Source organism: Petromyzon marinus, chromosome 47 (assembly GCF_048934315.1).
Source record: "Petromyzon marinus isolate PM22_M1 ecotype Great Lakes invasive population chromosome 47, UKy_Petmar_22M1.pri1.0, whole genome shotgun sequence".
NCBI lineage: Eukaryota > Metazoa > Chordata > Hyperoartia > Petromyzontiformes > Petromyzontidae > Petromyzon > Petromyzon marinus.
The window spans coordinates 10570510-10594454 of NC_133713.1; the positions used below are offsets into that span (position 1 = coordinate 10570510).

Sequence of the window (23945 nt, forward strand, 5' to 3'; positions counted from 1 at the left end):
CAGTTCCGGGTTGAACCCCAAGAATCTCGACCACGTGACGCGTGCGGCCTCGCTAGTTCCGGCGGCTTTGGCGCTAAAACGCGGTCGCTTCTTGTCGCGCGCGCGCCTCTCGACATTTAAACCTCGATTTTAAACACACCGATCCCCTCTCGCAATTAGAACAACCGCTGTTCTTTTAGATCCTATTGACGCCCAAGAGCGATTACAATTTGGCAGCTCCACGTTTAGATATACACACACTTTTTTTTATTATTGGTCGCGGAGTTAGCGAGCGGTTGTACGGCGCGCGACTCGCCGCCGCCGCTGCTGCTGCTAACTTCAAAGTGCTAATTGTTGAGTTTCGTCTGCAACGAAACGCAATTAGTTGCTCACTCGTTGTGCGATGGTGCTGATGCTGAGCGAGGTGGCTCTGCCGGACGACGGCGTGAAGCACCAGGAATCGGCGATGTCGCTGTTCGTGAACGGAGAAGACGCGGGCAGCGGCGTCTTGTGCGTGGCTGAGAGGTGAGGGATGATCCTGGTGATGGCCAATCTCTTATTGTGATGATGGTGGTGGTGAGTGGCGGTGGTGAGTAGCGGGTTAGCGAGCAGCGCTACGAACCCGGCGAACCGAGTTCGGTTCCCGCTCGCGGCCAACGCCACCAGTGACGATCATCTGAACCGGTCCTGGACCTCCTCACCTAGGTTGACCCAGCCTCAAATTAGTACCTTTGTGCGGTGTGTAAACGTCGTCACTGGGGGAGACAAAGGCGGTCGGGCGTGGTGCTGGCCACTCACCCCCTCGTGTGCCGTGCCGGCCTTCGTAGGCGCTCGGTAACTGCACTTGCCCCTATAGTCTGTTGAGGCTATACGGGGGGATCTTTGTCTTTGGTGGTGGCAATTATTGTGAATCGGTGATAATGATGGTGGTCATAGTGTTTTTTGATTTGTAACGTTAATGTTGATAATGTTTATAACTTCGCGGTGGCTATGAGATGTAAACTACCTCGCCTGGTCGTGGGTGCGAACCCGACCCTGACCACTGCTGTCTTTTTGTCTTCGTGGCCGCGTGGATTTTTCTGGGGGTCCTCCTATTTCTCTCCACTTTTTAGAATCAACAACGTGCGTTCAGTGTTTTGGTTTCTGTACATTTCCGCGTGATAAGCCACTGAATTGGGCTATCATTTGTGGCCAGGTCGCTTCTGAAAAAGAGCTGAATAGCTCAGTGAGCCTTAACTGATAAAATAAAATAAATAGTTTACAGTTTAGTTTAAATAGTGTTGGTCGTGGTGATGATTGTGGTGTTGACATCATGACGGTAATATGACTATGGTGTTACGAATCGTAGTCATGATGGATGATAGTTGTGATTACGATAATGGTGATGATTATGGTTATGATGGTAATGAAGTGATCATAATGGTGGTGTTAATGATTGTGATGATCGTGATGGGAATGGTGATGATGTTAGTGTTTATGATGATTGATGTTAAGCATGATGTGCACATCTTAACCTGAAGAAGGCACAGCCAAAGATACCACATTCTCTGAGATGGAAGATGCATAACCCAGAATTTTGAGTCCATGGCTATCCAAAGAGTCTGTTGTTGTCTGTGTAATGGGGGTGGGGAGTGAGTGTTTAAAGTTACGATTAGGGAGATGGTGGTGGTACGGGGTGTGGGTCTCATTGCTGAGAACCTGGGTTCGAATCCGGGTTATGCCCGTAATTAAAGTGGCTTCTCAAGTCTTGCAAGGCGATGGTCATAGCCAGGTCACCATTGACCGTACACAAACGTTACATTTGTGTTTTCACTACACTTGTATAAATTGCATCCGTGGGATTATTTTAGTTTAGTTGGACGGGCGATGAACACTTCCAGTAAAATGGGTGGTGGCGTCGTTTGGGATGGAGCAAGGTAGCTTCCGAATTAGAGTGCAGTTCTTCTGGGGGCCCATTCCCTCGAGGTGGTGTAATGGCTCTGAGTAAACGTTTCTTTTAAAACTCGGGGATTTAAATGGGAAATGAGCTCTTCGTTGTACAGAGGCCTCCCATGCCTCCCCACCCTGCAGCAATGTACGTGTTTATCCGGGTTAGCCGTGTAATCGAACCTATAATTGAATCGGTGGAGGCATCGATAATTATTTAAATAACAGGGTAGCTCAGCTGTAATGGCCAGCGCACGTGTGTGCGAGATGGCCGTGTGAGGAGCGGTGGCGCAGTGATTGGGTAGTGTATTGCCCTGTAAACAATGCGCTACAATCGCTGCGAACTGCGTTGGATTCCCGCTCACATCCAACATCAATGACGAATATCTGAACCGGTACTGGGCGCCTCTTCTACGTCGACTCAGCTTTAAAACGAACACTTGGTGGGGGGGGGGGGCATCCATTTAGTAGGTACGCAAAAATCTGCCAAAACTTGACCCCTACACCCCTCCCTGTACGCACGCGTACTTTTTACACCCCCCACCTGCGTACGTACGCTTGACGCACCCCCCCCCCCCCCCCCGAATCTTATAAAACCATGAAAGATTAATTATATTAACGTGTTCAAGCAAACAGTCCACCGCCGGACTATCTAACTAATTTGAAGGCCAATGTATACAAATTATTATCGAGGCTTTACCGCCCCCCCCCACCCCCGTATCCTATGCGTACGTACATTGTCAGTCGACCCCCCTTACGCAAGCGTACGCATTTGGGTTAACCCCCCCCTCCATGCGTACGCACTCAATGTGGATGGCCCCTTGGTGCGGTTTGTTAAAAAGGACATCGCTGTTAAGCCAAGGGTAGCCGCACCTCCGATGAGCACGGTTGGCTACGTGCGGTGCGAAAGAAGTTCTACATACATAGCCGGGCACGGCGCCGGCCACATCACACCCCCTCTCGGTGTGCCGTTCCGACCTTCACATAAAGGTGTTCGCTCGCAGCGAGGCTACGCGGCGTGGATTCTTTGTCTCTGTGCGTTGACGCTCCGCATCGTTTCCACAGTCGGCTGGCATGGCGCGATGCGCAGGGCCGCGGCGTGTCGGTGGAGTACCCTCGCGTGAGCCTCCACGCCGTGTCCCGTGACCCCAACACCTTCCCGCAGCACCACCTCTACGTGATGCTCAACGGCAAGCTGCGTGGTGAGCGTGACGACACGAGCAGGGCAGCGGGGCCGCGTGCCTCCCACCCCCCCCCCACCACCTCTTGCTTTCCGGAGTCGTCAAATCTTGTTTTTTTTTATCTGAGGAGTGGCCTTGCCTAGAGAGCAGGCAAAATAAACACAAAAATTAATGGAGAGAACGAACGGCTGGGCGACCACTGCCTCACTGTCATCTGCAAGTCGCAGATAAGCAATGAATATTGAGCGAATAACAGTGTGTGTGCAACAGTTTGTGTTTGGGGAGCGGTAGGGTAGTGGTTAGCGTGCTGCGCTACGAACCTGGCGACTACCGAGTTCGATTCCCGCTTATGGCTAACGCTTGCCACTATAAATCTGAACCGATCCTGGGCCTCCCCTAGGTCGACTCAGCCGATGCGGTGTATAAACATTTCCCCTGGGGAGACAAAGGTGTGGCGCTGGCCGCTCACCCCCTCGTGTACCTATTAAAGCTATACAGGGGGGTCTTTGTCGTTGCGGGAAATGGACGGCAACCGCGCCGTGGAGCAACACGGCAGGAAAAGTTTGCCGCCAGGGCCAATTTGAGATAAATTGAGATTGTTTGTCATACATATATATTATTACACTTTCAGTTCCTCGTTAATCCAACGGCGCTGTTCGGCGCTCTGTCGCCCTGGCTCTCGTTTGCGAACACAGCTGAGGATTCTGCGGGCGACGGGGCGAAGGGCGACGAAGAGGAGGAGGAAGACGACGATGATGATGACGACGACGACGACCCCATCACAGAGCTCCGCTTTGTCCCCAGAGACTCGTCCTCACGTACGTCCCGTGACCGCGTGGCGGTTTAGCTCCGTTAGTACGTGCAGTTCCACGCCTGGGGTGCAGTACCACACCTGGGGGTCCGGTTATGGTCACAATGGTTCAACAGCAGCGGCAATGGCATTATTTGCTGAAATTATAATTTCATTGTGATTGCTGTTCATTATGAATTACACAGTTGTGATCAATCCGTTAGGTACGCCGTCAATCTCTTGCCTATCGACTGCCCGTAATCCGTTTGCGTGGTTATTAAACACAGTAATGGCTCTTTGTTGTTAACGTGACTTAGGCACTGGTGCTGGTTGAAGCCTTTTTTTACGTTGTCGATGGCGGTGGTGTTGGTGTCGACAGCGGTGGTATTAACACTTTTGGATGTAAATGTAACGTGTGGGGCATTTCGTTTAACAATTTTACTTCTGTGATCCGACCCAGAAATCAATTATGCAGCGTTGCTTGTGGTGATATTAAGGACTGTTGGTGATGGTGGTCTCCCTAGAGAAGAGAGTGATGTGGTGCTGATCCTCGTGTTAATTGTGGTGTTGGTAATGACAGAGTTGATAGTGGTGGTGCTGACTTGTTGATGGCCTTGATGTAGGTGGTGCTGATGATGATGTGAGCGGGGACATTGAGGATGGTGTTGGTAGAAGTGGTGTTGATGGTGTTGACGATGTTTCTACAGTGGAGGCGCTGTTCACCGCCATGTGCGAATGCCAAGCCCTCCATCCTGACCTAGACGAGGTTCTTTCAGAGGATGACATTTACGACGACGACGTTGGAGGTCTTAAATGCACTCGCTAGCTCACCCGGTCACTCACTCATCCATCCATATACTTACTCTCTCACTTGCTCACTCACACTCTCACTATCTTAACCACTCAAGAACCTAATTACTCGCCTGTCCCATCTACTCACTTTCGCTTACTTAATATCTTAACTTGTTACCTACCCACCCACTCACCCACTTGCCCATCCATCCGCACCTCCAATTAGCACGGTTGACTATGCGGTGCGAAATAAGTTCTACAAACATACATACTCTCACTAAACTGCTCACTTATCCATTCACTCTGTCGCTCACCCACCCACTCGCTAACCCACTCACTTGCTAACCCACTCACTTTGAATCAACGATCCACTCTCGTACTTATGAAACCGCTCACTCACTCATCCATTCACTCACCCACCAACTCGCACACTCAAGAACCCACTCAATCACACACCCATCCATTTGCTCACCCACTCACTCGCCCTCTCACTGACATCCAGCCAAGTGCTGCCAGTTGCAGAACCCTGCTTTCTATGTTTGCAATTCTTTACAATTCTTTAACGATGTACAGCTCGTATCGCGACTTGAGGATGGTAGGGTGGTGCAGCGGTAGCACAAGTGCCGTGCAGCATAAAGAACCTGAGTTCGATTCCCAACACGGGTGCCTTTTTTTGCGGAGTTTGTACAATCTACCCCTGTACTGCATGGGTTTCCTCTGGGTTCTCGCATAGTAAAAACAAATCATTGCAACTGGTATTGGCCAAACATCCCAATGCTGATAAATTACCGGCGAATCAGTTGGTATCAAACACAGCAGCAGCAACATCGCCCCCTACTGCGAAAATTAGGTAGCACCCTCCTGAAAATGAGCCTTGAGACTCGGCGAGGCTCTTCCAGGTAAACAATCTTAGCAGTACCAATAATAATAATACACCTTTTTCCAACCTCTCTCTAACCGTCACCGATCGCTTCTCTCCGCTTGCCTTCGCTTGCGCCGCAGAGGGGGACACGGGCAATGGGGGGCACCAGCGCTGGTACGGGGACCAGGAGGGGCTGGGGATGCTGACGAGCACGGGCCGCGCCACGTTGGCGCACCTCGACGGCCTCCTGGCCGACGCGTCGTCCCGGGCGCTCTCCTTTGGCATGGGCGGCGTACGCGAACGCAACGGCACCGAGCCTGACGGTGAGAGACGGAGGCTCGCCAAGGGGACCCACCACTACCGCCGACGTGGCAGCTGTCTGTGTGCGGCACAAGGTCATCCCCCACCCCCTGGCGACCCCCACCCCCTGGCAACTGGCTGCGCCTTGTGATGGCAGAGTGTTAGCAACCTGTTGCAGAGATTTGCGGTTCGCATCCGGCAGGCTGCCCTGGTTAATACTGCGGGTGTGTTAACGATAATACTTCGCTCAGGGTGAACGTAACAAAAAAAAATCCCCTGGCATTTCAAAACCGCGTGATGGTCCAAGTTTACCAAATTTTAAAAAGGACAACGCAAATTATCCATAGCAATCGTTGTCCCCCTTCTAGCAGACACTTGCAGGTGAGGTGCTGAAGTGACCTTGTGCTGCACATGTACAGCTTCCGCTGGGGGTGCCCTTTAAAGTGTTTTTCGAGATGAGACGCGATGTAATTCTCTCGTCGCGCTTGAGGTGCTCTTGCGACGCCCCAGCGTCTCGGGCCTTCTTTGTCAAAATCAAATCATCATGATTCCGTCGCTTCCCTTTGCATCCATCCATCCATTCCAGTGCCTTGTTGTAGGGGGGTGACCCCCTGTGGCAGCTGCCCCCCTGTGTTGGCAATCTGCCTGCTTGGGGGGCGCTAGAGTCTGCCAGCGGGGGGTGATGTAGGCAGCTGGCTTTTCTCAATAAAGTGATTTGCACGACACGCAGCCACCCGATTACCTTCCGCTGGTAATACAAGGTGATATATATCTATATGTGCTCCACTAGCACTGCTTAATTGCAGCTTATCCGGAGCACTGGATACATGTTTAATGTCTGGCTAGAGTTTAGACAGTTAATATGTTCTATACTCTTTGGTTCTTTTGGTAAATTCACGTATAAAAATAGTAATTATTTAATAATTATTTAATATTTAAGATTGCTTATTTATCTACGAGACTTTACTGAAAGAACTAAAGAGTCTGAATTCCTGCAGTCACCAAAGCTTCAAATCAAGTTCATTTGTTGTCATTTATTTCGGGGCCCCTTTAAAATTGGCAGCTTTTTTCCATTGGGCTGACGATCCTGCCTCAGTGGCAGGAGCCCTCCCAAAAGGCATGGTCTGTACGTGGGTCAATGGCGTCACTAAGCTCAGCCCATCACCTGCCATTTCTCCCCCCTACTATTTGCTTGCTGTTCGATCGCTCGAGCGATGCAGAAATCTGGAGAGCCTGGCTCCACTTGCTTAGCGCGATTCCTTGTGACTGTGACGACCGGATGAGTGGAGTTGACGGAGTGTGCTTGTGTTCCCTCCCCCCCCACCACCCACCATGGTGCCCATCAGATGGCATGGAAGTTGATGCAACGTCACAGATCCCCCCGTACGGAGAGACCGGGCAATTCGACGACGCCGACGATGACGTCTAGCGGCGGTGAGTGCAGCCTCCGAGCCTCGGAGATGGCGTCATTGTCATCGTCGGCCATTGCCTATCCACTGCTGGATGAATGTCTCCCCGCGCCGTGGGCCGTTCCTCACGGTCCAGTGCTGCGCACGAGCTGGTGTCTCCGCTCCTCCCCCGCGGTTTTGTCGTGTTGGGGCACGTTCTCTCCTTTGGCTGCCATTCTCGTCTCTAGACTCGCACGTTGGCCGTCATCTCGTTCGGCGACGCGTCCTGCATCGAGTCGGATTTGCTTTCCTAAATTGTCTCTCTGTGCGACGTCTCCGGCTTGTGTTTTGTTCCGTGATCCGTGTATTCCTCTGTCTGCCTCTTGAGTGTAAATCCCAGCATGCACCTCTCCATGCTTCTTTGCTGCATTTTCAGCTTTTGTTCCGTTTTCGTTGTCAGCGTTCGTCCGTGCATGTGTGTGTGGTGACCCACGTCACAGCTGGTGGCGTGCGCTGATTTGGAATTTTTCTTTTTTTCAGGCACATCGGCTCGCTCCTTTTCATCATCACTTTCAGTTCTTGTCCCCTCTTCATTCAATCTTTTGATCCCAGTCCGCCTTCTAATATCTGCCCTGGATACAAATATTCACAAATGCATTGTGTCCGCTCAAGGATCAAAACATAAAAGTTCAGTGAGATAATGCCGTAGCCAGTTGTGTTCATATTAAAATTGCCAGGCTGGTCTTTGGAGTCTTACTTTTTTTTCCAAGGTGGCGGGAAGAAGGGGCAGGGAGTTGATCTGTCACGTTTCCTCTGTTCACTTTCGGGGGTTGGCCAGGTGAGCTAGTGAACGGCGCTGCCGGCCAGTTGGTCGAAGCGGCCGGTGGCGTTACTGTGCGACTTGTGTGGAGATCCGTAGAGACGCACAGACGCCCATCGACTCGTACTGAGACCCACCACAGACCCGAATAGAGACCCACAGCCTCACATAGACACCCACAGACTTGTACTGAGACCCACCACAAACACAAATAGAGACCCACAGACTCGCACAGACACCCATAGACTTGTACTGAGACCCACCACAGACACAAATAGAGACCCACAGACTCGCACAGACACCCATAGACACGGATTGCAGTGCCGTTATGCTCCATGGATTGACGCGACCGCTCCGGAGGAGATCTCCGCATCTGATGCCCTGATGCGGTTCAGCACAGGGTCCAGTGGATCATGGGGAAAGTTGAAACAGCAAGGAGGCTCTTTTGTGGTGTTGGCAATTTGGTGTTGGAGACTCTGGCTGTCCCTGGTTTATCACCCCAGATTCTCGGGATCGGTTTATTGGGGCTATGGGAGCTTCCGCTTCATCTAATCCCAGTTGCGCCACTTTGCGACGCAGTCTTCCCACTGTGCTTTTGCCTCCAACAGATCAGTGGGGGGTTGGGGGGGGTGCGTGTGAGGCGTGCCTCTCTTTCGTTACATTTGGTGGTGACCTGATCTCTCCATGCAGTGTCCATCGACATCGATGTTTATTTTGGTGCTTTGCCGTTGGCAGGTGGTTTTCAAGTCTCGGCTTCTGCCTGGCGATACTTGCGCCACACGAACCGACCACGCCCCCCACTCCCCTCTCTCTCCCCCCCCCCCCCCGACTGGACATCCTCGTGTGACTCCCCGTGCCCGTCAGTTCTTCCACTACTGCCGTCTCGGGCCTCGCCACCGCTGAGCGTCGTCCCAACGGCACGTGGGTTGCAAGTGAAGCGTCGCCGTCGTCCGTTCGCGGTTTCCGCGGTGGGGGGGGGGGGGGGGATTTAAACTTTCGCCCATTCACCGCCCTCCCCGTCCTCCTACGCCTTCACCGAAAGGCTCGTGCAAAAAAAAAACGCTAAATGTTCTGGCCAGGATAATTTTTTTTTGCGCTCGGCCAATCCGGGAAAAGCATCGTGCGTCGGCTGCGCTGTCGGGCAGCAACGTTGCGAAGCGAATTGGGCTGTCGTGGAAAGGTGTGGACCGGATTCACGAGCACCCCCCCCCAAGTCGAATGCGACAGATTCGTGACGCAACAAAGAGGGAGGAACAGCGAGGCGCGTCTGAGCCCACGTTGCCGCCCGAGGATTGATCTCGCGTGGAGTAATGTACGCCGTCGACCGGTAGAACTGTGTGTGGTGTAGTTTTTTTTTCAGACGTGTTCTACACGCGCTGTTTGATATTGTGGTTCGCCGGTTAAACAGCATTGGCTTGCGACCGAGCGGTTAGTTGTGCGTGTATAACTTCTCTCGCACGGTAGTAGGCAAGCGTGCTAATCGGAGACGTTTGTGCGCGTGTGAGTGCGCGCGTGTGCGTTAAAACCTTCCCTGCGGGTCCGTGCTCTTGCCCGCTGCGAACTCTTGCTCCCAGCCTCACTTTTGCCGTGAACCCCGACAGATGTCAATGTAAGTTTTTGTGTTTCCTTACGAGGGTAATAAAGGGGTCTATTTTGTACGAGAGCCGGCGCTTTGTCAGATTTTCACGAATGCTCGCGTAGATCAGCAGGAGGCACTGTAGCTGCGACGTTTACTCCATTTCGTGACGTGGGTGTGGCTGGTAGGGGTGATAGTGGGGGTGTGGGTAGTAGGTGGTAGGAATAGTGGTGGTAGTGCGAGTGATGGCAGTAGTGGGGGTGGGCGGGCGGTAGTGTTGTTGGCAGTGGGGGTAATGGTGGCAGTCATGGCAGTGGTGGTAATGGTGGTAGTAGTGGTGACAGTGGGAGTAGTGGGGGTGGTGGTAATAGAGGTGGCATTGTTGACAGTGGGAGGAGTGGGGGTGGTAGCAGGGCTAGTGGGGGGTGGTGGTCATGTTGTTTTGCTGAATGTAAACTGGACCCTGATGTTGTTGGGGGACATTGAACTTTGCCCCGGTGAAGTCTCTGCGCCGCTCTCACTGGAGCGACGCCGCTGGGTGTTAGAGGGTGGGGGGGGGCTCAATGAAATGGATTCAAAACCGTACGCAAATACATTCCGCAGAGGATCGAGATTAGCAGCGTGCCGATTACAGATTTACACCCTGCGCTCTTCGTGCACGGCAAGCGAACCCTGGTAAACCTCGCAGCAGCGGCTTTTGGCTAACCATCGAACAAAGATGGTCACCGCATAGAGCGCTTTCAGATGTGCTTCTGCGGCCGTCTGGAACGTTCTTCCGAAATTCGGAATCCACTGGAGCAGTGCACTTTAAAATCTAGATTCTTTAGAACTGCTTTTTGTCTGCAGTTTTTCCTTCCCCCCCACGCGGTGCGAAAGAAGTTCGATATACATAACGAGGGCGGCACGTATTTTGTCACACCGATGCAGGCTTGGCGTGTGGCAGCATGCGAGAGGAATCTTGGGTAATGGCTGCAGAAAGCACACAAGCTTGGAGGGTGGCAGCTCACCGGCTTTGGAAGCGCTTCGATGGTTATTTAACGATGGGACGGTGGTCGATACTAACGCCTGTGGGCAGCCACAAGAGAGGGAACGGCGCCACGTGAGGTCGTACACCGTGGAGGTGGAGCGATTTAAATGAGTTCGTGTCCAGGTGCTTATGTGGATTGTTGCACGGCAGGACCACCACGTGTGTTGGTGATGGTTCGGGGTTTCCTTTGTGCAGCAGTGGATTGATCATGGCTGATGATGAATGTGTGAAGGGACCATTGATAATAACTCGCAAACGAAACACATCGAACAACCCCCACAGTAGTGTGCACGAGCAGTTGCTGGCTGCACCTTTATTACCACCGTGTGTGAGCTATCAATCTGACCCCAAGGCGTGTGCCAACGCACCAGCCACACGCTTGCGTGTTGCGCAATTCTTTCACGAGTTGCCTCGTACGGCATTTCAAAAGTGCAGTTTAATTTAAAACGGGGGGGGGGGGGGGGGGGGGGAGGCTGTACATTCTCACACTCCCGAGGAACGTGCGGAAGGATGCTGCAATCGTCACGATGCCCCGACAACGCCGAGCGAAGTCGCAGCTCACAGGGGGCCTGCTGATACTTGCCCGTGTAGCAGATGAACAAGATACAACGACGAGAGTCGTTCACGGTTTGATTACGAAAACAAGACCTCGCGCGTCGTCGCCGGATTTGTGTTAATCGCCGGACGCGTCACAGGTTGCGTGCGTTAAAAAACAGCCCCCGCCCCCCCCCCCCCCCCCCCCGCGTTTCGTGGGGGTCGTGGCGCCGAGTCTGGAGTTTGCTCGGTTACGCAAAGTCACGTGCGACTTGCTTGGCAAGCGCGTCGTGTGCTAATGAAACCCCCCGAAGGAAATACGAGAGCGCGGGCTCCCAGTAGTTTATGTGCAGTGCTGTTGCCAATAACGTCTGCCTAAACCCAGCGGCTTTTATTTAACAGTGCTCACGCTTGCTGTCGAGACCCAGGAGGTCCAGACCCGTCCAGAGTTTGATTGCTTACGCAAACCTGTGAGCTGTATATTGAGCTTCTTTTGCACCCTACGTGGTGGCCGAACGTGCTAATCGGAGGCGCCAGGGAATTCCAACAAACTTAAAACAAAACATTCTGCTGAATATTGATCGAGGAAGCCAAAAGTCTTTGGAACTAGAGCATATGTTTTATTTGTCCGTGGAGACACGTGGCAGAGTTCTGCTCATTGTATTTTTTCCTGCCAACTGTTGGGCCCACGCAGCACCCACTCATAGGTCAGAATTCACACATTTGATCCGTTCCGTGAGCTTTCGAAGCAGGTCGTTCTTAACCTGGGGTGCACGCGCACCCCCCGGGGGGGGGGGGGGTGCGAGACGTGGCCAGATATTTTTAGAAGGTAAATCATCGAAACACAAATTAAGCACGGGCACGTAAGTACAACTACTTTGTTTCATCAAACACCTATGTATCCATTGACATAATTTGTTTAACGATTGAGAATCAAAGGGGTGCAAAGTTGCAGTAAACGTTAACCACCGATTTAAAGGATGAGATTGCTTTCTCCTGAGAGCAACTTTCCCCTCTATAAGATCTGGGAGATATTTTGTCCTTTTGCCATCAGGGATCTTTTGGAAGTGAGGATCACTCTGAGAATAATTTTCACTTTTAAGTGAAGCAGTTTTTTTTAATCAGACACCAAAGAGCATTAAGATTGCAGTCCGTGCTAAAATGTACATCTTCCCATTGAATAAAACCCAACAAACTGTAGTTCAATTCGCTCTTGTGTTCGCAACTTAATATTAAAACGTATAATTGTTGTAGCAGCTGCGACTAAAAAAAAGTTTGCCAAAAATGTTAATTTATTTCGCCGTGTGCTTGTGAATGGGGGTGGGGGGGGGGCGACGTGCAGGCTGCAGCATGGATACTGTGTAGGATAAATTTTCGAATGTGCATGGAAACCGTCAGTGCCGTAACAAAACACACGGCTGTAATGTCCTGAATAGAGACGCTTCGGAAAGTAAGCCGCACCCTAAACTTGTGCGTGGTGTCAATAAAGTTACACAAATCTGCTCTCGTACAGACGCACACCGGATGATTAAGATACCCCCCCAACGTTTGATTTAAAATGTGGGGGGAAAATCGTGTCTTGTAATGCGGACAGTGTGATAACACATAACATGAAACAAGTTAGAGGGCTTTGGTCTTGCTTTAAGGCCTTTAACATCTGTAAGCCACACCAGCCAAGGCACAACTCCATGGCAACATAACATGGCAACGAAACGTTCGGTGAATTTATAAAAAAAAAACTGCGATGTGCTTGTAAACCATTTTCATAAGCGATGAAGGCACATTGACTGAGCCGGCGTTGGCATTACGCTACAGAGATAAACGTTACGTTGAGCCCTTTGTGCCGGTAACATTAGACCCCTTTAATCAAAACTGGTCGGCATGTGGCCGCAATTAGCAGCACGAACGCCATTCTGCTGACTGCAGCAGCATTTTATTATTTGCATTTATGACTTTAAATCAACATGGAAGTTCAACCTCTAGGCCCCTCCCATGACCCTTGAGGCTTCGCCGTATCTCCCTTTTGGCTCAACCGCTTACTCCTTAGGCCCCACTCCTTCCTGATTAGACCCCGCCCCTCCCAAGTAGACCCCGCCCCTTCCTGATTAGACCCCACCCTTTTTTATTAGGCCGCCCCCTTCTGCTTTAGGCCCCATCCCTTCCTCTGGACGGACAGTTGGGCTTGTTTGCGTAGTAGTGGGGATAGTTGGGGCTGGTGCAGCTTCACGAAGACCACCATAACCCCTCGTAGAGCAACAATCGAGTAATAATAGAGTGTAGCGTCTACTTGGGTGGTGGTGGCGAGGCTGGGATCAAACACTGTCTCGCTAACTGACAACGTTTAAAATAATGGGCGCGAGACGGCGTCTGGCTGTGCACGCCTCTGATCCAGTGCCTTTGTTTGAGGAGTGGGGCTGGTGGACCACGCAGAGATTTGTGAAACTCCCCAACTCCGCAGAGCTAAGAGGTGTCCAGGGGATGATGGTACAACCAGAGTGGCTTTGTGAACAACTCGGAATCAGAATATGTATTTCTACTGGAGGAATCCGATTAGCTTTCAAGCTCTTTTTCACAGATGTCCATTAGGTCACAGATGTCCCGTAAGTGGTGCCGGGTTTTCCCTAGGCCTTCCTCGTTTTCTCCCACACGGAGCTAAACACTCATTCATTAAGGGCTGGCTAAACATCGTAATAAAGGCCTCTACGGAGAGTTGAGACTCGGTGAGTCTCAGCGAGGCTTTCTTGCGGGATACACTTCATCAGTATTACCGTCATGTGTTGTGAATGACGATGGTGGGAAAGTTTTGTTTCCAACCTGATATGTTTGACTCGATTGCAACCCAACCCACAACTCCCTAGGCCGACAGTCTCAACTGAAGCTGGGATCGAACCTCACCCCCCCCCCCCCCGCGGCTCGATGAGAGGACGCACGCCTGGCTAACCGCGCACACGTACCGAATGTCAAACGGTCGCGCGGGAGGGAGTGATCCATCCCCACCTTCGATCGGACGAATCGATGCGATTCAGTGTTGGCGAATCGATTCGAATATCGATGTATTGTTTTTTTCCCTGAGCATGGCGAGAATGGCTTCACGGTGCCGAGATGTTAACTGCCTCGCCTTGTATGCAGGAGGTTGTGGTTTTGATCCCGACCCTGACGCCTGTATATTCGGAGTGTGCGGTGTCTCTCCCCATGGTCGTGTGGATTTTTCTCCAGGTCCTCCGGTTTTCCCCTCCACATTGAGAATGCACACGCGTTCAGAGTATTTGGCTGCTAAATATTTCCACATGATAAGACGCTTCGTTGAGCTATCATTTGTGATAGCCAGGTCGCTTGTGAAAAAGAGCTATACATATTCTTAGTTCTTTCGGTAAAGTCACGTTGAAGGGAAACAATAAAATAATAATAAAATATATAAAGCAATAAAAAATTCTCACGACGTTTCGACCGTTTGTGTTATGGTCGAAACGTCGTGAGAATTTTTTATTATTTTATATATATTTTATTATTTTATTGTTTCCCTTCAACGTGACTTTACCGAAAGAGCTAAAAATATGAATTACTGCAGTCACGAAAGCTTTGAATCAAAAAAAGAACTATACAGCTCAGTGGGGCTTTACCTGGTAAAATAACAAAAATAGTGTCGGCTTTAAATAGTCGTGGCTGTGTCGCAGCCTATCGTGGTGGCAGCGGTCGCAATTAACCCCTTGGAATCTTATGCGCACAGATTTTATGCACGTATTGCGGCGTTTGCAATAATCGAGATGAATTGGTGCATCGCACTGAACGTTCCAGGGCAGCTGTGCACGACCGAGCGTTTGACGCGGTCACGGTGTGGATTGCGCGCGAGATGTCGCACGCCCATGCGAAGCAAAGCGCGAAGCGATTTCGCCGCACGGCTTCAGTTCGCGTGACAGAGGAGTAAATAAATAAAAACAATCCTCATAATTTGTAACGCGCGCCGTACCCGCTCGCTCGCTCGCTGTCGCTGGGAGAGAGAGGACCTTCCGGAAGCACGGGAAACCACAGACAAGCTGGAAGGGCAGCCAGGGACGGCGCCGACAGTTACCCAAGCTCTGCGGTCCTATCCCGGCACGTTTGTCCAACTCCGTGCTGACCGACGCGTGCGCGACGTGGCCCTCTGGGCGCGTGATCGGGCGAGAGGTCACGAGTTCTGCTCGGCAGACACCAGCAGTGGGTTTGCTCTCTCTCTTTTGGAATAAAACGATTTTGAGAGATTCTCGCTGAGAAACTTTCTCAGGTTCATAAGACCCCGTTTTTTTTTTCTTTCTCACAGTAGTACAAAGTAATGCCGCAGGTTAAAACGTGAGGCTCAAGTGAAACGCATAGCCCATCGTGAGCTGGCGTTAGATATCGCCCGACATTCGTCGAGATTACTCATTAATTTGAGGAATTGTTGCATTTTTACCCCCTGAAAATGTTACCCGTATAGTGTTCACCATCGGAGGATAAATTACATCGCTGGGCTGTGTGATTAATTAAGGAATCGATTGTAGATTATTTTCGGTTCAACGTTACCCGGCTAATCGGAAAACGCGTACGATTTGTTGAAACGATCTCACCTCTATTGCCCACGCGTGCCGCTGGACGGGAGGTGGTGGGCGTTACCTCGCCGCACCATCGGCGTCATCAGCCGCGTCACGCTGGGATCGTGACTTTCCTTCTATAGGGGGCGGGAGGTGGGGGGGGGGTTTCCCGTCCTGCCTTCGGAAGATCACGATGCCAGTGGGGACGTCCACGATGTCTATAAAGGGCAGCGGGTGACTTAACCGGCTCTGGTAAATTAATCAAAGCCCCAACTTGACGTAATTTTTCTGCACGGCGCGCTGCGGTGACTGTACCACGCCCCCGTGTTGTACACCCTCCAGGCGTGCGGGCCGAGTGTGTTAACCACCACAGCACTGTCCTCCCGCTGCACCACTCCCTGGCGTGTGGCGTGTGCTCGGTCTTGGCGTGCGCGTGTCGACTGCCGTGTGCCCGAGTTGCGCAACCTAATCGGTTTTCTCATCTCGTTTTCCTCCACGTAAGAGCGGAATTTGGCCGTTGCACACAATGCAGGCCGCTGTCATTCCTGGAATTAAAAAAAAAACAACATCAAAATCGGCAAGTGCGTCGGCAGCGGCAGCGTCATCATCATCGTCGTCATGAAAATTGTGACCCGCCACTGCGCAATTTTGCAGCTCGTCAGCAGCAACAACAGCGGTGTGAGCAGCATCATCGTATTTGTCATTATCAGAAGTATAATTGTTATCAGCAGCAGTGTCATCATCATCATCGTGGCTGCCCCTGGCCCGCTTCCATGCCGGTCGTGAGAACACCCCTCCCTCTCTTAAAGAGGTGGTGTGCTCCGCGATTGTCTCTGATGGCATTCCCTTGGGTTACAACATGTCCGTAAAAAGTGGGGGGGGGGGGGGGCTTAAAATGCTTTTAAATAATTAATCAGACACTCTATGGGCAAATAAAGTATCCTTCATATGTCTGCCCCTCCACATAACAAACATGAAAGGATTCGGGGAGGGGCATCCCCCCATCCCCTCCCCCCTTCTAGATTCGCCTCTGGCTGAAAAAGCTCTCGGCGGCCCGCGGAGCAAAACGTCAGACATGGTGCCGAACGCGTGCGTTGAACGGAGAGATTTGATCTCAAATCCGCGTGGTTGACGGAGAGTGCGGAGGGGGGGGGGGGCAGTTGCTAGGAAAGGTCGCCCCCCACCCCCCACTAAGGGGTGTTCCTGCCTACTGCACCCCCCCTACCCACCCAACTTCAAATCGCCGGTCACGCGGTAACACCGAGAGAGATGAACGGCGTCCGTGCGTCGCCGCCGGCACAGTCCGCACGGAAATTCGCGCCCAGCCGCTTGAGGCTGCGGCTCCGTTGTGGAGAGGGGTGGGGGTGAGGCCTGAGCCCAGCAGTAGACAGAGACTGGCTCATGATGCTCAAAGGGCATGGGGCATGTTACATAACGAATGGGTCGATGGTGACGATGGTGATTATTGTTCTTGATGAAAGGCGACTTTAGGTGTGTGGTGGTGTGGTGTTACTTTTTTCACTTTGCCGCTAATGATGATGTTAATTATAATGATCTTGCTGCTGGTGATGATAGTGATTGTATACGTGATGATGATAAGGCAATCACGACAGTGATGATGTTGGTCACGATAATGATGATTATGACGATGTTGCTGGTGACAATTGTGATGATCACACCGACCATGGTGGCGACGATGGTGGTGGTGATGATGATGATGATGGTGTGGGTGACGCACCTATGAGTGGGGCGACTCCGTAGACCAGGGCATAGTCCAGGGTGGAGTGACCCGGGCAGCCCAGGGTGAACGTGGCAGCCAGCACAGGGTTAAACACGCCGCCTGTGATGGAGCCAGCTGCGAGCACAGAACGACCAACATCATCATCACCTGTCAATCATTAGCACCACCACCAAACATTGTAATCATCAACATCATCAGGTCAGGGTTACTCACAGAACTATCATGGAGCCAGCTGTGTGCACAGAACAACCAACGTCACTATCATCACCATCATCATCACTGTTACCTGTCAATCATCGTCATCACCAGACATCACCGATTGTGAACGTCACTCACCAACACCCGTGCTCTGCACACAGCATCACCATCACGCATCGCAATCAACCATCGCCCTTCACGATCACCTATCACCCACTACCGCCCATCGTCAATCACCCATCACTGTGCAGGCCACCAAGAGCGCTCTGGGGCCACCACAAGCAAAGCGCCGTGAGACTCGCCCGATCTTGTCGCACCTCGGAAGCCAAGCGGCGATGAACCTGGCGAGTACTTGGATGGGTGACCACCACCAGGGCTTGCCCACGGGTGTTGCAGGCGCGGGGCTACGCGGTATTCAACGCAGTGGGTTTTCTACTCTGGTGGAAATTCCACGTTCGTTTCATGGCACGGTATCTAATATAAATGTATTATTTTAAAGGTCTACCCAGTCAGATGATGGTCGGGCGATGGATCCATGAGTCCACTGATGTGGCTGCTTGAGTGCAACCCCCTTGGATACGTGTCTGGGTTATCTCCGTGTCCTTCCCACACGAAGCTAAACTCTCACGAAAAACAAGTTCACCAAACATCCCATGATCATCGGTGGCGATATGTTAACGACCGCGCCTGGTATGCGGGAGGTCGTGGGTTTGATTCCGACTCTGACGCCTGCTGTATATTTGGAGTTTGCATGTTCTCCCCGTGGTCGCGTGGATTTTTCTCCGGGTCCTTGGGTTTTTCCCGCCACATTAAGAACCAACGTGCGTTCAAGAGTATTTAGCTGCTATAAAATGTCCACTCGATTATAAGCCACTTTGTTATCATTTGTGGCCAGGTCGCTTCTGAAAAAGAGCCGTATAGCTCAGTGGGCCTTACCTGTTAAAATAAGATTAAATAAATAGTTTAACCCTTTGCATCGTTGTGGACAACATAAAAAATAACAATTAAGCAGGCATTCTGCCTCCTCATACCAGACCCTCGACGTGCAACATTGTAAGTATGTTTTTTGTTTACACGTGCCATCAGTCACACTGCCTTCTGGAAGTGCATAATTTCAGCAGCACAAGTTCAACACGAGCAAAATTCTGGGCCGTGTCCGGCATTCAGCGTCCTCATCAGCAGAGCCCAGCAAGCTTGCTTGAACCAATCCCAAAGTGTGTACACCCCCAGAAGGCCGTATGGCCGATAGGATGTGGCAACATTTCCAATGTGGCAAGGCCCTTCTTAAAAAAAATTTTAGATCCTCATCGAGGCATTCATGTAAAAAATATATTGGCATGATGATTAGTAGCATTAATATTGATTGGTTACAACATCAGTATTATTATTCACACAATGCCCTCTCAGAGGCCCACGTGGCGATGCTAAGGGTGCATACCGGTGGCGTCTTCGCCCGCGTCGCGATCGGATTTCCGTTCCGGGCACGTGCGAGTGACCTGGGATATTTGCGTGCGTGAACCCAGAGGTTGCACCCGGCTTAAATTAACCGGCACGGCGATGTGCCCTGTTTAGGCTGCTAGCCATGGCGCCAGGGAGAAGTGCCGTTTAATTGAGATGGAGTCTCGCCAAGGGAGGCTTGCGTGGTGGCGTAGATGTTTGGCGCGCTGGACTTGTAATGCAGAGGTCGTAGGTTCCATTCACTTTCTCGGTGTGGCGGTTCGAAGCAGTGGCTCCAGTTTCCACCCGCGAGGGTGGATGGGGGTACACCACGGCGAGGTGATCGGGATGCCACGTTCACTCGTTCATTCGAAGATTTCGCTCGTTCATTCATTCGTTTCTTAGATAATTCATTCACTCCGCCTTTCATTCACTGGTTCACTCATTCGCTCGAGTGTTCGTTCGCTCATTCGTTCATGCTTGCGTTCGTTCTTTCAATCGTTCGCTGTCCCGTCCGTCCGCGGGGCTCCCACACCCCGCTTTGCACACGCGTAGACGGTGCCGGCCCACTCATTACTTTCCTAGAGTATTCATTCACGCCTTCATTCCCTCTCCCTTTCATTCACTCGAGCATCCGTTCGTTCTTTCAATCGCCCGCCCGCCCGCCCCTCCGCGGGGTTTCCCACCGGCGTAGACGATGGCTGTGACCGCTGCTGAGACGGCCGCCAAGCGCGCCGTCGGCCGGAGGCGCGCGGCTGCTTGCGCCGCCGCCACGTGGAACGCGAGCGCGCACAGCGCCTCCACGACCGCGCCCAGCGGGAGCCCCGCGCGCAGCGGACTCGGGCAGAGCCACGCGACCCCCGGCGACCGCTCCACGTAGACCCCCACGGCGAGGGCGTGGGCGCCCCCTAAGAGCCGCCACGCCGCCCCCGTGACGCGCAGTGCCAGCGCCGCGCCGCACACCTGGGAGGGGTGGGTAAGGGCAGGGGGGGGGGGGAGGTCCGGACAGAGAGGTTAGGAGCAGGGAAGGTTCCGACCGCCGGAACTTCTGTTCCAACGTGGGATCTTGAAGCGGCGTGGGCAATGGTCAAACAACGCGATGTAGCAGGGCCCTCCTGAAAAGAGTCTCGAGACAGCGAGGTTCTTCTGGGTAAACAAGCGGCGTTTGTTATCATTACTATTTCTCTCCATCTGTTCGGCTCTGTCTGTCTCTCTCCATGTTGTTACCGACCCCTATCCCCTCGGTGCGTAATAACGCGCTAGAGCTTCGGGTCTGTCTCTGCTGATTCCATCTCAGATCTCCATCCCCCTAGCCATCTCCACACGTCTCTCCCACCACCTCTCTGTCTCCACATCTCAGCGATACCTCCTTTACACCACCCCCTCCCTCCCAAGTCGCACACGCGCGCAAAGACGCGCGCGATCGTCTACCTTCCGTGCGTAATAGAACGATATGCTTCGCCTCCTCCCCGCGTTAATCCCTCCTCTTCACCCATCTAAAATCCCCCGTACCCTCTACATCTCTGTATCTGCCAACTCTAAACCACCCTCCCACCTCCACCCGAGCCCCCGCACCTGCGCAAAGACGCGCGCCATCGCCGTGCGCGGCCCTTCCGTGCGTAAAAGCACGCGCTCGAGCGCCGAGCAGGGGCTGCACGTGGCGCCGGCTCCCGTGGCGCCGTGCGCCGCCGAGGTGACGAACACGAGCCCCAGGCCGAGCCAGCGCGGAGCGGCGCCGCTCTCCGCGGCCAGTCGCTGCTCCAGGGCGCAGCAGCAGAGCTGTAGGGTGGCGGTTACCTCCAGCGCCGCGGGCAGGAGGGCGAGGGGCAGGGCGCGCCGCGCGCTCCAGCGCAGAGCCCAGCAGAGGCAGAGCGTGGCGCCGAGCGCGCACAGCGAGGCGCGCAGACTCACGGGCTCCAGGGTCGCCGCGGTCATCGCTGATGATGGAGGTGGTGGTGATGTGATGAAGAGGACGTGGTGGTGGTTGTTATGATGTTATGCTGATGACGGAGATGTGACGATATTAGTGGCGAATGATGACAGTGATGCTTGTAGCGATTGTGAGTATGATACTGCTGCTGATGGTAATGATACTGCTGCTGATGATGTTGATGACAATGCAGCTGCTGCTGTTTGGTCGATTCAGCCTAACTACGGGCGCAGCTCGTTTCCCGTGCCGACGTGAATACGAGTCGCTGCAGAAGTTGAATGTGTGGGGCCACGGGCCTGATCCGAGGAAGAGTCGCTGTTGACGCGAGTACACTGCGCATAGCTCTTCACACGTGCGGCGTCTCTCGAGAGGCACCCTATGAGCTAAGCCTGATGAGCTGTGTGAGCTCCAACGCAGCCCGGTCCGACGTGCACGTGTGTGCTGTGTCTGTGTGCTGCCCGTATGATGCCTGCCTGCTGCGTATGTTGTGTGTGCTGTGTATGTTTGCTCTGAGTGCTGTGCGTGTGATGTGTGTTATGATGCGCGCGTGTGTGTGCCACTTATCCACACACAGCGCAGCACCCTAACACACGCGGTGAAGTCACCCCTTGTAATGCGGCCCGGGGTCGAGCCTCTGGTTCTGCTGAGACCGCGTCTATAAATCACTGCCGTTGCGCCTCCTTCGACTGCTGCTACTGCTGCTTACCCCCCCCCCCCCCCTTCTTATTCGTGCCGCCGCTTCTGTGACCTGCTGCGACTGTTTGCCCGTGTCCGGCCTCGCCTGCTACGGGAGTCACGCGTGCAGCAGAAACAGCAGCACCACCAGCAAGAAACAGCTGAGGCAAGCGAGTTTGACCGGACGCTTGATGCAGGGAGCAGCGAACGAGGGCGGCAGGGAGAGTGGAATGAGATAGCAAACACACGCGGAGTTTCCACGTGGCCCTCTCTCCCCCCTCCCTCCCCCCTCCCTCTCTCCAACCCGCCCCACTCACCTCCTCCGCGTGCACAACAAACCTCGCCCTCTGCCGTCTCAGCTGCAGGGGGTGATGATGGAGATCTGTGATGTGGGCTGTGACTCGGCTGGAGCAGTGGTTCTCAGGGTGGTGGGCCCCGCCCTGGTAACCACCCCGGTCCCATCCTGTGACCACCCCAGTCCCATCACGGTACCCACCACGGTGGCACCGGTTGCACCACGGTACCACCACGGTGCCACCCCTATACCACCCCGGTACCACCCCGGTACCACCACGGTACCACCCCTATACCACCACGGTACCACCACGGTACCACCCTGGTGCCACCCCTATACCACCACGGTACCACCCCTATACCACCCCAGTACCACCCCGCTACCACCACGGTGCCACCCTGGTTGCACCACGGTGCCACCCCTATACCACCCTGGTGCCACCCCGGTGCCATTCCCACAACCACCACGTGGTCCACGACGGCTTCTCCAGGCCGGCCGCGGGGGCTGTGATGCAAAACGCAGCTTGATCCGGACAATCACGACAAAGTTGTTTAACCCCTTTTGTGTCGGACATTAATATTTCACTTGTGATATTTAATGTATAAAAATAAAGTTCAAAATGCCCTCCCCCTAAAATAAACCTGATATCTACGTGAATTACATGAGTTTTATTTGTATATAAATATATCTTTAATATATTTTCATGTTTTGGATAATATTTAAATATATATTTGTATATCGTTTTATATATAGATGTTTTTTTATATATAAGTATATATATATAAGTATATATTATATAAATTATATATTATATATAATTTTGTGTGTTACGGTAATATTAATCGTTTGGTATCACTGCCCTTGAGAGAGACAGAGGGAGGGTTTGTGTTGACCGTGTGATCCGCGGGGCCAACACAAATTGGACGAACGCTGCGCTAGAGCAGATTGTGTCAATCGGCCGTTACGTGATGCAAGCTCAACAACACATTGCGCCAATAACGCTGCACTGAAGGGAAAGCCAATGTAAAATAGGCGACGTTTCGGGCAATGAGCCTTATAGCAGAGCGCTATTAACAAAAGCACCCCCCCCCCCGACCATACCCCATCCAGAGAGTCCCTCCTGGCAGAGCCCCTAAGCGAGGCCGCTCCTGTCCCCGAGGTGCAGACTCGAAGGCAGCGGTCCACGAGGCCTGCGGCCGACCCTTGGCCTCTCCCTCCACCCACGAGATTCTCTAGCGGGGGTCAATGTCCAACGTTTCGGGGGGTGTCACAGCGTCCAAGGATGAGCGATCCCAGCAGCTGCTGCGTGATCTGGCAGAAGGAAGGAAGCAATGGCGAGGTGGGCTGCCCTAAATATGGCGTAGGTCATCATCCATAATAGAGGTTTTGTTTTGGGTTAGATCGCGTAAATCTATAAATGTGTCGTTAAAACCCGCCACCACCCGACACAGCCAACTAGTAAGGGTTGACACGTAAACAGAACGTGCCAATTCGTTACGAGTACAGTTAGACTTCACCACTAATCTGGCTGTCGCCTGATGAAGCTGGTTGTAATTACTGTCGAAACGTCCTAGGTCACGATGGTCTAATAAATCAGGTAAGATTAATATAAGCAGGTAAGGGGCCGTTCATAAATGACGTCACGCGATTTTGGACGATTTTTGACCCCCCCGCCCTCGTCACACGGCGTCACAAAAAGTCAGGCCCCCCTCAAATATGACGTCACAAAGCTCTGCCCCCCCCCCCCCAAAAAAACCCATAAAACATGCTTCAAATCGCTTTAAACTTTTGTCATTGAAGTGCGTATTTAATGTGTCGCTGCACTCTGATGTTGTAGGAGAAAACATTTATTAAAAAGTCAATTTAATTAAGTAGAACGTGTTTTCTATGTTTATTTAAAGTTGCGAATTTTGATGTGACGTCACATTTCTCACCCCCCCCCTCGTC

General features: G+C 52.5%; 2 protein-coding genes across 4 annotated transcripts; one reads left to right on the forward strand and one right to left on the reverse strand.

Moving 5' to 3' along the window:
* CLNS1A (chloride nucleotide-sensitive channel 1A) lies at window positions 1–9701 on the forward strand. 3 transcript variants are annotated; one of them, XM_032971928.2, is made up of 7 exons: window positions 1–504; window positions 2971–3107; window positions 3782–3904; window positions 4584–4682; window positions 5671–5853; window positions 7177–7264; window positions 8903–9701. In XM_032971928.2, exons 1-6 carry the CDS (start codon window positions 383–385, stop codon window positions 7257–7259), a joined length of 747 nt encoding a protein of 248 aa, XP_032827819.2. In that variant the 5' UTR covers window positions 1–382; the 3' UTR covers window positions 7260–7264; window positions 8903–9701. The 3 variants fall into 3 exon arrangements, with proteins under 3 accessions (XP_032827819.2, XP_032827820.2, XP_032827818.2); XM_032971929.2 differs by lacking the exon at window positions 8903–9701 and adding an exon at window positions 7759–7961; XM_032971927.2 differs by lacking the exon at window positions 8903–9701 and adding an exon at window positions 8774–8883 and having other exon boundaries at window positions 2–504.
* Window positions 9702–13270: 3569 nt separating this feature from the next.
* On the reverse strand, window positions 13271–21963 carry AQP11 (aquaporin 11). The gene is made up of 4 exons (XM_032971971.2): window positions 20674–21963; window positions 19785–20061; window positions 17461–17577; window positions 13271–16267 (listed from the first exon to the last, which is right to left on the reverse strand). The coding sequence occupies exons 1-4, from the start codon at window positions 21031–21033 to the stop codon at window positions 16188–16190; spliced, it is 834 nt and encodes a 277-aa protein (XP_032827862.1). The 5' UTR covers window positions 21034–21963; the 3' UTR covers window positions 13271–16187.
* Between the last annotated feature and the right edge of the window lie 1982 nt (window positions 21964–23945).

Bases quoted from the DNA above. Each gene is read 5' to 3' on its own strand.
- CLNS1A (XM_032971928.2), top strand. From the start codon at position 383: ATGGTGCTGATGCTGAGCGAGGTGGCTCTGCCGGACGACGGCGTGAAG. The intron at 3,905-4,583 runs GTACGTCCCGTG...ATGTTTCTACAG, and splicing joins CCCCAGAGACTCGTCCTCAC to TGGAGGCGCTGTTCACCGCC. The intron at 4,683-5,670 runs GTCTTAAATGCA...CTTGCGCCGCAG, and splicing joins TTACGACGACGACGTTGGAG to AGGGGGACACGGGCAATGGG.
- AQP11 (XM_032971971.2), bottom strand. From the start codon at position 21,033: ATGACCGCGGCGACCCTGGAGCCCGTGAGTCTGCGCGCCTCGCTGTGC. The intron at 17,578-19,784 runs GTGGGAAACCCC...CTGTGCTCGCAG, and splicing joins CACAGCCATCGTCTACGCCG to CTGGCTCCATCACAGGCGGC. The intron at 16,268-17,460 runs GTGCGTCACCCA...TTTTAATTCCAG, and splicing joins CGGAGTCGCCCCACTCATAG to GAATGACAGCGGCCTGCATT.